The 14,405-nt window shown below is 34.0% G+C and overlaps 1 protein-coding gene across 2 annotated transcripts in view; it reads right to left on the reverse strand.

The window, feature by feature from the left end:
• Window positions 1-14,405, reverse strand: part of AGMO (alkylglycerol monooxygenase) — a 330,223-nt gene that overhangs the window by 142,370 nt on the left and 173,448 nt on the right. For both annotated transcript variants that reach the window (XM_028117298.2, XM_088018484.1), the window contains one exon: window positions 9,955-10,037. In XM_028117298.2, coding sequence (XP_027973099.1) covers window positions 9,955-10,037 — 83 coding nt within the window. The remainder of the gene's footprint in view (window positions 1-9,954; window positions 10,038-14,405) is intronic.

The following is a 14,405-nucleotide window of genomic DNA, read 5'->3' on the forward strand; positions in this document are numbered from 1 at the left end:
CTTACCTCCTCAATATTTCCATCTTCTTTCTACCTGAAAAGAATCACTATACCCTTTTATGATAAGCATAACCTTTTTCTCCTTTTTAAATTAATATTTTTACCACATTAGCATAAATTCTTTAAAATTATTGTATTTTTTTTTCTTTTTATAAATGGGATTATATTGTACACAGCTTTTTGTACCTAGCATCTTTCATTTAGTGTTGTTAATGAGATATACTTATGATGTTGCATTTGGCAGCAGCTCATTCTTTTCACTCTTGTAGAGCATTCCATTGTGTAAATGTACCAGTATACATGCATCCACTCACCTCGTGAAGGACATTTGGATTGTTGGTAGCATTTGTTTATCATGAAAAATGCTGTCCAAACATTCTTTTACATGTCTTTGGACTACCAGGTAATATGGTATATATGTCCAAATATAGTAAAATTTTCAATCTTTCAAATTAGGTATCACAATATAAATTCTCCCTTCAGTGTGTGAGCATTTCATCAATAGAGCTTGTCAATACTTTTAGTCATTTGGGATAAAAGGTGTTTGCTACTCACAAAATTTGCAAATAGCATTTTCTATCTGAAGGTTTTATATTTTACTATCTTAATGAGAGTTAATTATTGAAGAATTGATTTTCTTAATGTTATTATAGTCTAATCAATTTTATCTTTATGATTAGGGATTTTTGTGTACCATTTAATATTTTTACCTACTCTAAGGTTATAGAGATATGTTACTATGCTATTTGCTGGAATCTATATTAGTTTTCCACTCACTTTTAAATCTATAAGTCCTTGACCCCAGAATTAACTTTTTATGGTGTGAAATATTTGTCAAGTTAATTTTTCTTATTCCTATGTGGAAATCAAACGTTTCCAAGACCATTTATTGAAAAGACAGCCTTCTCCCACAGCTCTGCAGGGACACCTTTGTCACAAATCAAGTATATACACACATATATATATATGCATAGATCTGTTTCTAGGTTCTCTGTTCTAATCTTTGTGCCAATAAAGCATGTCTAATTACTGTAGCTTTATAATAAATATTGACAGCCAGTGGAGCAACTACTGCCATTTTTTTTTAACCTCAAGACTGTGTTGGCTATTATAGGTCCTTTGCATTTCCATATACATATATCTTGGAAAGAGGCTGCCAAATTCCAGGAAGAAATCTTTTACAATTTTAATTCCAATTGTATTAAATTTGTAAATCAATTTGATGAGAAATTATAATCTTTATAATACTAAACTTTCTAATCCATGAATATAGTTATCTCTCCATTTATTTAGTTGTTTAGTTATTTTTCATAATATTTCAATAGTTTGACAGTATTTTTTTTTTTTTTTTTAAGATTTTATTTATTTGACAGAGACACAGTGAGAGAGGGAACACAAGCAGTGGGAGTGGGAGAGGGAGAAGCAGGCTCCCCACCAGGCAGGGACCAGATGCGGGGCTCGATCCCAGGACCCTGGGATCATGACCTGAGCTGAAGACAGACGCTTAACAACTGAGCCACCCAGGCGCCCCAGTTTGATAGTGTTTTAAAGAGATTTTTCCTCATTTCTTTTAAGTTTTTATTTTAGTTTCAGTTAGTTAATATACAGTGTTGTATTAATTTCATGGGTACGATGTCATGATTTGACAATTCCATACATCACTTGGGGATCGTCACAAGTGCGTTCCTTAATCTCCATCACCTATTTCACCCATCTCCCCTCCCCTCTGGTAACCATCTGTTGTTCTCTATAGTTAAGAGTCTGTTTCTTGGTTTAACTCTCTTCCTCTCTCTTTTTTTCCCTTTGCTCATTTGTTTTGTTTCTTATTCCACACAAGAGTGAAATTATATGGTATTTGTCTTTCTATGATTGACTTATTTCACTTAGCATTATATTCTCTAGCTCCATCCATGTCATTGCAAATGCAAGATTTCATTCTTTTTTATGGCAGAATAACATTCCACTATATATATATATATGTATATATATATGTATGTGTATATAGACACAATATAACGTAGTGATATATTATATTATACATTATACACACACAATACAACATAGTTATATATTATACATCATATATAAACTACATATTATAAATTTTATATATATATATCTCATTTTCCTTATCCATTCATCAATCAATGGACACTTCTTGAGCTGCTTCCATATCTTGGCTGTTGTAAATAATGCTGCTATAAACATAAGGGTGCACGTACCTCTCTGAATTAGTGTTTTTGTATTCTTTGGTTAAATACCTAGTAGTGCAATGACTTTTTCACAGTGGCAGCACCAGTTTGCATTCCCATTAACAACGCAGGAGGGTTCCTTTTTCTTACATCCTCATCAACACCTGTTGTTTCTTGTATTGTTGATTTTAGCCGTTCTGAGAGGTTTGAGGTGGTATCACATTGTAGTTTTGATTTGCATTTCCCTGATTATAAGTGATGATAAGCATCTTTTCATGTGTCTGTTGGCTATCTGGATGTCTTTGGAGAAATATCTGTTCATGTCTTCTGCCCATTTTTTAATTGGATTCTTTGGTTCTTGGGTGCTGAGTTTTATAAGTTCTTTTATGTATTTTGGATACTAACCCTTTATTGGATATATCATTTGCAAATACATTCTCCCATTCCAAACGTGACTTTTAGTTTTGTTAATTATTTGTGTAGAGAAGCTTTTTATTTTGATGTAGTCCTAACAGTTTACTTTTGCTATTATTTCCCTTGCTTCGAGGGATATAGCTAGAAAAAAGTTGCTATGGCCGATGTCAGAGAAGTTACTACCTGAGTTCTCTTCCAGGATTTTTATAGTTTCAGGTCTTGCATTTAGGTTTTTAATCTATTTTGAATTTGTTTTTGGTGTATGGTGTAAGAGAGTGATCCCGGTTTCATTCTTTTGCATGTAGCTGACTGGTTTTTCCACCACCATCTATTGAAGAGACAGACTGTTTTTTTTCCCATTGGATATTCTTTCATGCTTTGTTGAAGATTAACTGACCATATAATTGTGGACTTATTTCTGGGGTTTCTATTCTGTTCTATTGATTTATGTGTCTACTTTTGTGCCAGTACCATACTGTTTAGATCACTAAAGCTTTGTAATATAACATGAAGTCCAGAATTGTGATGCCCCCAGCTTTGCTTTTCAAGAGTGCTTTGGCTATTCAAGGTTTTTTGTGGCTCCATATACATTTTAGGATTTTTTGTTCTAGTTCTTAAAAAAAAAAAAAACTCTTGATATTTTGATAGGGATTGCAGTGAATGTGTAGACTATTTTGAGTAGACATCTTACCAATATTTGTTCTTCCAATCCATGAGCATAGAATATCTTTCCATTTCTTTGTGTTGCCTTCAATTCCTTTCATCAGTTTTTTACAGTTTTCACAATACAGGTCTCTCACCTCTTTGGTTAGGTTTATTCCTAGGTACTTTCTTATTTTTGATGCAATTGTAAATGGAAATGTTTTCTTAATTTATCTTTCTGCTGCTTCATTATTGGTGTATAGAAATGCAACAGATTTCTGCATATTGATTTTATATCCTGTGACTTTACTGAATTTATCAGTTCTAGAAGTTTTTTGGTGGAGTCTAGAGTTTTCTATATAGCATATCACATCATCTGCAAATAGTGAAACTTTTACTTCTTCCTTACCAATTTGGATGCCTTTTATTTCTTTTTGTTGTCTGACTGCTGTGGCTAGGACTTCCAGGACTCTATTGAATAAAAGTGGTGAGAGTGTACATTCTTGTTTTATTCCTGACCTTACATGAAAAGCTCTGTTTTGCTGCCTTGAGGATTACATTAGCTATGGGTCTTTTGTATATGGCCTTAATGATGTTGAGGTATGTTCCCTCCATTCCTACTTTATTGAGGGTTTTTATCTTGAATAGTTGTTGTACTTTGTCAAATGTTTTTTCTGCATCTATTGAAATGATCATATGGTTCTTATTTCTCTTACTGATGTGATATATCATGCTGATCAATTTGTGAATACTGAACCACTCTTGCAATCTAGGAATAAACCCCACTTATCCTGGTGAACAATCTTTTTAATGTATTGTTGGATTCAGTATTTTGTCAAGGATTTTTGAATCTATGTTCATCAGAGATATTAGCCTGTAGTTCTCTTTTTTGGTGGGGTCTTTATCTGTTTTTGGCATCAGCATAATGCTGGCCTCATAGCAAGATCTGGGAAGTTTTCCTTCCTCCTCTATCTTCTGGAATAGTTTGAAAAGAATAGGTATTAATTCTTCTTTAATGCTTGGTAGAATTCTCCTCAGAAGCCATCTAGTCCTGGACTTTTGTTTGGTGGAAGTTTTTTGATTACTGATTCAATTTCTTTTCTGGTTATCAGTCTGTTAAAATTTTCTATTTCTTCCTGTTTCAGTTTTGGTAGGTTATACATTTCTAGGAATTTACCCATTTCTTCTAGGTTGGCCAATTTGTTGGCATATAGTTTTTCATAATATTCTTTTATAATTGTTTGTATTTCTGTGGTTTTGGTTGTTATTTCTCCTCTCTCATTTGTAATTTTATTTACTTGAATCCTTTCTCTTTTTTTCTTGATAAGCCTGGCTAAAGGTTTATCTTTATTGATTTTTCAAAGAACCAGCTCCCAGTTTCATTGATCTGTTCTACTGTTTTTAAGTTTCTAGATCATTTATTTTAGCTCTAATCTTTATTATTTCCTTCCCTCTTCTGGCTTTAGGTTTTGTCTATTGTTCCTTTTCTAGCTCCTTAAAGTGTAAGGTTAAGTTGTTTAGTTGAGATTTTTCTTGCTTCCTGAGGTAAGCCTGTACTGCTATAAACTTTTCTCTTAGGATTGCTTTTGCTGCATCCCAAAGGTTTCAAATCATCGTGTTTTCATTTTCATTTCTTTCCATGTGCTTTTTGATTTCTTCTTTTATTTCCTGGTTCATCTATTCATTGTCTAGTAGCATGTTATTTAATCTCCATGTATTTGTGTTCTTTCAAGGTTTTTTTTTTTGTTTTTTTTTTGTTTTTTTGGTCTTGTGGTTGACTTAGTTTCAGAGTGATGTGGTCAGAAAAGATATGATTTTAATCTTTTTCAATTTATTGTGGCTTGTTTTATGGCCTAATATGTGATCTATTCTGGAGAATGCTCCACGTGCACTTGAAAAGAATCTGTATTCTGCCGTTTTAGGATGGAATGTTCTGAATATATCTGTTAAACCCATCTGGCCCAGTATGTCATTCAAAGGCACTGTTTCAGTTGATTTTCAACTTAGATGACCTATTGATGTAAGTGGGGTATTAAAGTCCCCTACTATAATTATATTTTTATCAACTAGTTCCTTTATTAACTGTTTTATGCATTTGGGAGCTCCCATGTTGGGTGCATAAGTATTTACAATTGTTATATCTTGTTGGATTGTCCCCTTTTTTTATTATTCAGGGCCCTTCTTTGTCTCTTGTTAAAGTCTTGATTTAAAGTCTATTTTCTCTGATGTAAGTATTGCTACTCAGGCTTTCCTTTGACAACTTTTTGCATGATAAATGTGTCTCCATTTCCTCACTTCAATCTGCAGGTGTTTTTAGGTCTGAAATGAATCTCTTCTAAACAGCATATAGATCAGTCTCTTTTTAAAAAATCTATTTTGTCACTCTATGTCTTTTGATTGGAGTGTTTAGTCCATTTACATTTAAGTAATTACTGATAGATACATATTTATTGCCATTTTATTACCTGTTTTGTGGTTATTTCTGAAGATTTTCTCTGATCCTTTCTTGTCTTATCTGTTTAATGGTTTGCCAGTTTTCTTTAGTAATATATTTGGATTTCTTTTTATTCTTTGCATATTTATTAGTGATTTTTGATTTGTGGTTACCATTTGGTTTGTATATAATATCTTTTGCATATAGCAATCTGTATTAAGTTGATGGTCATTTTACTTTGAACCCATTCTTTCTTTACTCCTCTCCTTCCCATGTTTTAAGTATTTGGTGTCATAGTTTACATGCTTTTTTTTTTGTGAGGTCCTTGACTGATATTTTACAAAAATATTCATTTTTAACACTTTTGTGTTTCCTACCTTAGTACTGTCACTGTTGGTCTTTCCTTTTCACTCAAAGAGTCCCCTTTAATATTTCTTTCAGGGCTGGTTTAGTGGTCATGAACTCCTTTAGTTTTTGTTTGTCTGGGGAACTCTTCATTTCTCCTTTTATTCTGAATGATAACCTTTCTGGATAGATTATTCTCAGCTGCAGATTTTTCCCATTCAGCACTTTGAATATATCATGCCATTCTCTTCTGGCTTAGAAAGTTTCTGCTGAAAAATCCACTGATAGCCTTATGAGTTTGTATGTAACTATCCTTTTTCTTGTTGCTTTTAAATTTTTTTCTTTATCACTATATTTTGCCATTTTCATTATATTTCTTGGTGTGGATCTGCTTTTGTTGATATTTTTGGGGAGTTCTCCGTGCCTCTTGGATCTGGATATCTGTTTCCTTTCCCAGATTAGGGAAGTTTTCAGATATTTTCTCTTCAAATACATTTTCTATCTCCTTTTCTTTCTCTTCTGGGACTCCTATAATGCTAATGTTATTGGATTTGATGGAGTCACTGAGTTCCCTAAGTCTAATCTCCTTTTGCACAATTCTTTTTTCTGTCTTTTGTTTAGCTTGATTACTTTCTATTACTCTATCTTTTAGGTCGTTTTCCTCTGCTTCTTCTAGCCTGCTGTTCATTGCATCAGAGGCTTTTTCCTGATCTCATTTATTGCACTCTTCATCTCTGATTGGTTCTTTTTTTATCTCTGTCTCACTGGTGTCTTCCACTCTTTTCTCAGGTTCAGCGAATATCCTTATGATCATTGTTTTAAATACCCCATCAGGCATGTTATTTGCCTGTTTCACTTAGATCTCTGGCCGTGGCCTTGTCCTTTTGTTCATTTGGGACAAATTTTTCTGTCTTCCTATTTTGTCTAAGTCTCTGTGCCTGTTTCTTTGTGTTAAGAAAGTCAGCTACGTCTCCTGTTTTTCAGGGTAATGGCCTTACAAAGGGGAGGTCCTGTAGTGCCCTGCCATGGAGGGTCCCTTGTTCCCCAGGGCCTGGCACTTCCAGAAGTGTCTACAATGTGTGCTGCGTGTGCTCTGCTGTTTGTCCTAACTGCTTTATCCTTCAGGCCAGTCATCTACAGAGGCTTTCTTTGCCTGTTATAGGCAGCGTATGGTCCCTGGCCTGAATGTGGTGCGTTTTAACTAGGTGTGCTCTAGTGTGCTTGGGAGATGAGACCTGTCATCACTCACCAGAACTGAGACTTCACAAAACTCTCGGGTTGGGAGATGCAGTATGAGTAGGGGTTTTGGCGGGGCTTCTGTGCAGAGGGCCCACAGCACTGGGACTGAGGCAACCCAGACTGGGAAGAGGGGTTCACTAGAGCATGGTGGGGGGCGGGGGTCTCTCCGTGGATGCTGCCTCTCTGGGACTTGCTCTGAGATGAGCAAATAACCTCTCCACTGTGTGCCCCAGGCAGTTTTCAGATTGCTATTTCCAGTCTGTATGTCTGCAGGCTTTAGGCCCCTTTCCTTGAAAAAACACAAAATTTGGCCCCTCTCATTTCCAAGCCAATTGCTATGGGATTTATTTTCCCCATGCACTCCCCTGTGTGCTAGTCTGTCTCTCGCCCTTCTCTGCCACCACATTTCCCTCCCCACTACAGAGGTCAGCATCCATTTTTCTTCCAAACTGCGTTTTTGCATTTCCTACTTTCTTCGATGAGGCCTCTTCTCTACCTTTATTTGTGGAGTTTGTTCTGCCAGTCATCAGGTTGATTTCTAGGGTATTTAGGATGATTTGATAGTTATCTTGTTGTATTTCTGGGACAAGGTGAGCCTAGGGTCCTCTTAATCTGCTGCCGCATTCCCACAGCCTACTCATTTTTAGGATTGCTTTTCCTTAGTATTTAATGTATTTCATGCAGTTGCATAGAGTTTTTTATTTGCTAGTGCATAAAAATGCAGTTGATGGCCATTTCTCTAAAATTTTTCCTAAATTCATCTATTAATTTGAATAATTTTCCAATAGATCCTTTGGATTTTTTCATTAATTCATTAGTTATATTTATTAGATTAATTAATATAAACTAATTTTATAATTGATCTATTAATTTCTTTCAAATCCTTATGCCTTTTATTTCTTTTTCTTTCCTTCCTCCATTGATTATTTGTGGCAGAATGTTAAATAATAAGCATATCCAACTTGTTTTCAACTTCAAAAAGGAAATTTTCAACATTTCACTATCAAATGTGAAGTTTGCTGTAGAAGTCTGTATAAATAACTTTTGCTTCACCTTTATTTTTGCTGTATTATATTATAGGTTGGTTGTAATTTTCTTTCAGCACTTTAAAAACATCATTCCATTCTCTTTTGGCTTCTACTGCACTGGATTGAAATGACTTATCTATATTTTAGTATGTGTTTCCGAATAAGGCCAGAGGCAGTTTTGATTTTAAACTAATTATATACAATAAGATTGATTTAATATACCATAAGATATATTATGACAAAATTGATAGCCTGCTTTTTGGCCTGTTTATCTGTATGCATGGAGACAAAATAAAATCTTCATTAAAAAAATGAAACTGTACTATTGCTATTAGCTTATTGCTACTTCTTGTAAGTGTATGCAACCAGTAGAATTGTGATCTTTAAAATGTGGGATCCTGATTCTCTGGATCTGGGTAATTATTTCATTGGGACCTGTGACTCGTTTTTCCATTTTCTCTTTTTATGGCTCAGTATATACTTTATTTCTAGTCTAGAAAAGTAGGGATAGAGAGCCAAATAAAATAAATAAGAAACACAACTTTTAAAGTATTGAAGGAAGTAAGTTTAAATTTCTACACACTGTTTACATATGATTATGTGAAATGCATCAGATGCATCATTCTTTACCAAGTGTTTATAGTGAGTGCATAGTCTAAAGAGTTCATTAACTAGTATGTTCATTTCTAACTTGATGATTTGGATCGTGATAAAACTCCAGAATTTGCCGCTATTCCAGAACATCTATTAAACTTTCTTTGGGAAAGTGACATACCATCGATAAAACTAAGTGTATGTTTTCTGTACTTTTATATGTACAATTTCCTGAAAGGAATGATATTGATTACCCACTTGATAAACAATTATACTACAACAAAGATAAAAATCTTAAGAATGACTTATTTTTTTGCAGTTTTTCATGAAGTTACAATATAAATTCTGCAATATGTGAATTCAGGAGTCACATTGCTTGGGTTTGTGTTGTGTTCTATCTCTTACTATCTGTCTGTCTGACTTTCTTCATCTGCAAAATGGGCTTTATAGTAATTCTTATCTCAGAGCATTGTTGTAAGAATTAACATATTCTATGGCACACATTAAGTGCATAAATATTGGTATTGGTATTAATATTAATGATTGATAAATACTAAGCAATAGTGATTAAGTATTTTTCTATATACTTCCTGCCATAAAAGCATTTTAAAATTGTGCAGGTGAATATATTTTCTGGCCAGGGTAGTATTTAATACAAGTTTCTTTAAATATGCTGTGTGAGGAAAAGGACATAAATTTTAAGTACACAGTACGTACAATCTGGCATATATTGTGAAGTGTTCAATGGCAAAGGAAAAGTACTCAAGTATGTTTCACATATTATTAAGTACTCAGAGTTATGGTCTATGTTTTGCCAAATTACTCATTACATTTATAGGTTTTCTTTAATAACCTTAAAAACCTAAATTGCATTTAAAAGGCTTAGATTTAAAATGCATGTTTGATTTTAAAAATGAGAGAAACCGCCACTCTGTTTAATTTAAAATATTGTGAAATTATAGTTTCAACTTTATTTTTAATAAGAAATATTTGATAAATATCTAAGTTTCACATATATTTTTAAAACATTATAAAATGACATAAAATGAAAGAATTTCACTTCTTGCCTTTGATCCAGAAGAAATCCAATGGAGGTCAACGTCAGGATAATGAAGGCAACCCTCAGAAGGAGTGTGACCTGTGATAGCACCTGTTGAGGAAATACAGACACCAACAAATTCTTTAGGAGAGTTCCTAAAAGGAGTATCAGAATTTAAAGCTGTCAAGAAAACCAGCCTCAAATTTTATTTTATATTACACCATTTGTCACTGACATTTTTCAAGAAGGTTAAATAAAAACACAGAGGTTATTTTGGTTTTCCTAATGTCATTTAATTATCTTGCTAGACACTTGGAGAATGAATTAGACACTTTCACAGAGATATTTTGCTTAAAGTGTTCTTTCTAAAAATTCTCCTTATAAGTTTTGACTTTCATAATTCTTTGAAACACCTATGTCCCCACATATGGAGAAATCACTTAAATTTTTATGAAAAATAGCACATTCCAATAGCTATTTTTAATATCACTAATCCTTTGTGTTTCAAATCCAAAACTGTTTTTAATATGGAAAGTATTTAAAGGAGAATGTGTTTACGAGTGCAAACACATAAATGGAACATACTGTACAAATACATACTCATATTTGGTGAAATCTATAGGTTCATATGTACATGTCAAAAGTTATGTTTTAAATTATTGTAACAGAACAACATATTTTCAACATAATTATAAATTATACATTTTGTTTACATGTCAAAGTTTAATAATAATGTTTACTGAGCATCTACTATTTCATAGCTTTCATGTTATATGTTTCATATACTTCAATTCTTTTTATAGTCCCTACAACCTTACAGATAAGGTATCATTATATCTGCTTCATATATGGAAAAACAAACCAGGAACGAAAGGATTAAGTAATTTTTCCATCACCACACAGAAATAAATGATGCCTCTCAAATTCAAAATACACCTTCCTGACCTCAAAGTGTGACAATGGTGGATAAATCTGAGCAACAAACTTAAAGGGGACAGGGGCAGAGATCTAAGCTGAGGTTACATAGCTACTCTTTAGGGTCAGATGAATACTGCTTTAGTTTAAAAGTGAATCAGTAAAAGCAAGAAGTTGGATACACATCCCCTGAATGATTCCCCTACAGAAAGAGTGTTCTCATTAAGTGTGATACAACAAAGTGGCTAAAATAGTGATCAAAACCTTATGCAAACACTCTTTTTCTTTGCTTTTAATGAAATAACAAGAGGTAATTTCAACTCACTATTAACTAATATATACACCTAGAAAAATTGCATCTGTCCAAAGTTATAAACAATAAGCAAAAGCCACCAATTGCAACTGCTGTTCACATCCAATACCCCAGCTCCATGCCTCCTTATAAATCAACCCTGACCTCATGGCCAACTTATAACACCTCCCTATTCACCATCAAATGCCTGGATGGCACCCAGAATTGACAGGGATTTAAAATAAAGCAATTGTGTAGTAGATGAGTATTGATGAGTAATCAAAAATATGAATAAAAAGTATCAGAATGTTAGGAATATGGGGACAGAGCTAGGTATCAGATATGAGGGAAAGCTCAGTGGACACCAGAATGCTTTAGTGGAACGTTATTTGGGTATATGGAATTCAGCAGTGGCTGCTTTGGGACAGTGAGGCAAAAGTACCAGAAAAATATTTCTTGGTGGTGAAGTAACTAGGTGTGCTTGAGCAGATTAATGGTTGCTTAAGGGAAACATTTTGTCTGTAAAGAAAAATGTTGCTTTTGGGGCGCCTGGGTAGCTCAGTCGTTGGGCGTCTGCCTTCGGCTTGGGTCATGGTCCCAGAGTCCTGGGGTCAAGCCCCGCACTGGGCTCCCTTCTCCACGGGAGGCCTGCTTCTCCCTCTCACACACCCCCTGCTTGTGTTCCCTCTCTTGCTGTGTCACTCTCTGTCAAATAAGTAAATAACATATTAGAAAAAAAAATTAAAAAAGAAAAAGAAAAATGCTGCTTTCACTACCACTGCTTCATTTTGATTCCTTAGGAGAAAATTCATATGAGAGAAAGAAATGGTATGTGCCCAAAAACTACAGCATGATTTTAAATGCTCTGTAAGAATATAGAACTTGGAATTATGCATTGACTCTATGAACCATGTAACCATAGGCAAATTATTTGGCTAGTTTCTAAGGCTCTTTTATGTGTGTAGTACATTTGACATAAGATGAGTTTGGCAGCAACTATAATAAGGTACTGAGAAGAGTGCTTGGCACAAAGCCAACTAATGGTTATGCTAGGAATATCATTGTTACTATTTTTAGGCTATACTGATTTTTCAAATGGTACTTAGGTTAACTTTAATGAATTACAATAAAATAAAGAAGCACAAATAAAAGGTCCATTAACTCTTTCCAGTATCATTGGAAAATCATATATAGGATAAAATATATTTTTGAATTTTGGTTAGGGAATTTATGATCCCTTAACCAGAAAAAAAAAAAAGAAAAGAAAAAAAGAAAAGGGAAATCCTCTTTGTGCAAATTGCTTCCTGGTTCCTGGAGTCAGAGTGAAAACCAACCTAATACGCCTATCTAGCTACCTAGTCAATGCCTCGACCTAGCTAAAAGGCCCCTGAAACTTACCATGTCTAAAACTCTTGTTTGTTTCCTTCCTCCACACTACACATCTCCAGGTTTCTTCTTCTTAGAATGGCACAAACAGTTTTTTAGTTGTTCAAGCAAAAAAACCCCGAAAAACCAAAAAAAGCAAAACAATAAAAACTGTGACTCATCCTTGACCCTTCCTCTCACTGTCCACTTCTAATACATTAGAAATAAAATGTTGGCATTATATTTGATACATCCAGGATAAAGGTATTTGTTACAAACAGCTGTTTTGTGAACAAAAACTTATTCCAACCCAACATGATCTCCACCGCAACTGAAATACTCTCTTAGCTGGTCTCCACTCTAAAATTGCATGTCTACCTATCATGGCCTTCTACCCACAGTTTTACAGCCAGAACGCTGACTCTTTTTAAAGACATACATCATATCACATCATTATTATGTTCTAAAGCCTCCAGGACCTTCAAATTCTACTTAGAGTAAAACTCCAAGTCCCTACTCTGGCCCATACATAACCTACCCCATTATCATATTGTCCACTAGTAATCTCTCTTGTCTTTCATATTACAAATTTTGTTCTTCCTTGAACATGACAAGCATCCTTCCCCTTCAAGTCTGTTTTACCTACTGTTCCTTCTATTGGGGCAACTTCCCCCAGGGATCTTTATGGTTCATTCCTTCATTTCATTCTGGTACTATTCAAATGCACATACTTGTCTGTCATATGTAAAACAGTACTTTTCCATATCTATAACCTTTTTCTGTTATATTGTTCTCCATGCAACACTTCTATACAATTATGCATTTACCCACTTATCACTTCTATACAATTATACATTTGTTTGAGCATTCTCTTGCTTTTTATTTTCTGTCCCACTAGATCCCCCACTAGGATGTAAGCCCCGATAGAGGTTATATTTTGTTATTTACTGTTACATCTCAAACATCTAGAACATTGCCTGGCGCATAGTTAGTACTCAATATGTTTTTGTTGAAAGATTGTTCAAGTGAATGAATATTTTATATCTGTATTTTAATATCCATGCCCTTAATATTAATAATTTATATTAACTGGTTTAATCAATAATTGAATATTATGGCATTAAATATTTAATTTATATTAATATTTTAGTTCTTTAAAATTAAAAATAAATTCTATTAAACAAGTTAATGATTTACTATTTCATAATTTGATATTTATAATTTAATATTCATATACAAAATATTTCAAAATGTTAAATTAATCCAAGAGGCAGCAACCTCAGAACTCAAGGTCCTACAGCAGTTGCTGGAAGATAACCATTTTTGACACAGTTTCTTTCTTGGATGTTCAGTAAAACTACTTTGGGGCTCAATGAAGCCACTCTAAATTATCAGTATTCACTTCAAGATCTCACTGAAATCTGGACACAAACTTTTGCTATACTTGTGATAGAAAACTCTTTTTTTTTTTCCACTAAGAAGCAAGTGAAAATATAAGCTCTATATCTTTCAGTTGTTTCTCAAAATACAAAAGAAAAGAAGAGGTGTTAAAAGACAGTCTCCAAAAGACAAACTTTCTTTTCATGAGGATTACTTTTTTTTAAAAGATTTTATTTATTTATTTGAGAGAGAAAGAAAGAGAGAGAGAAAGAGCATGAGCTGGGGAGGGAGTCAGGGAGAAGCAGACTCCCCGCTGAGCAGGGAGCCTGATGCGGGGCTTGATCCCAGGACTCCGGGATCATGAGCTGAGCCAAAGGAGGATGCTTAACAAACTGAGCCACCCAGGCACCCCTCTTTACATGAGGATTACTTTTAATGAGAAAATACAACTCCTCAGAACTGTACATTTTGACTTTGAGTCTCCAAAGCTGAGTTAAAATGTCTAATCTTTACATATTTTTCATAAA

This window comes from Eumetopias jubatus, unplaced genomic scaffold, assembly GCF_037043125.1.
Source record: "Eumetopias jubatus isolate StellerSeaLion01/CBP00866 unplaced genomic scaffold, mEumJub1_p1.0 scaffold_14, whole genome shotgun sequence".
Taxonomy (NCBI): Eukaryota; Metazoa; Chordata; class Mammalia; order Carnivora; family Otariidae; genus Eumetopias; species Eumetopias jubatus.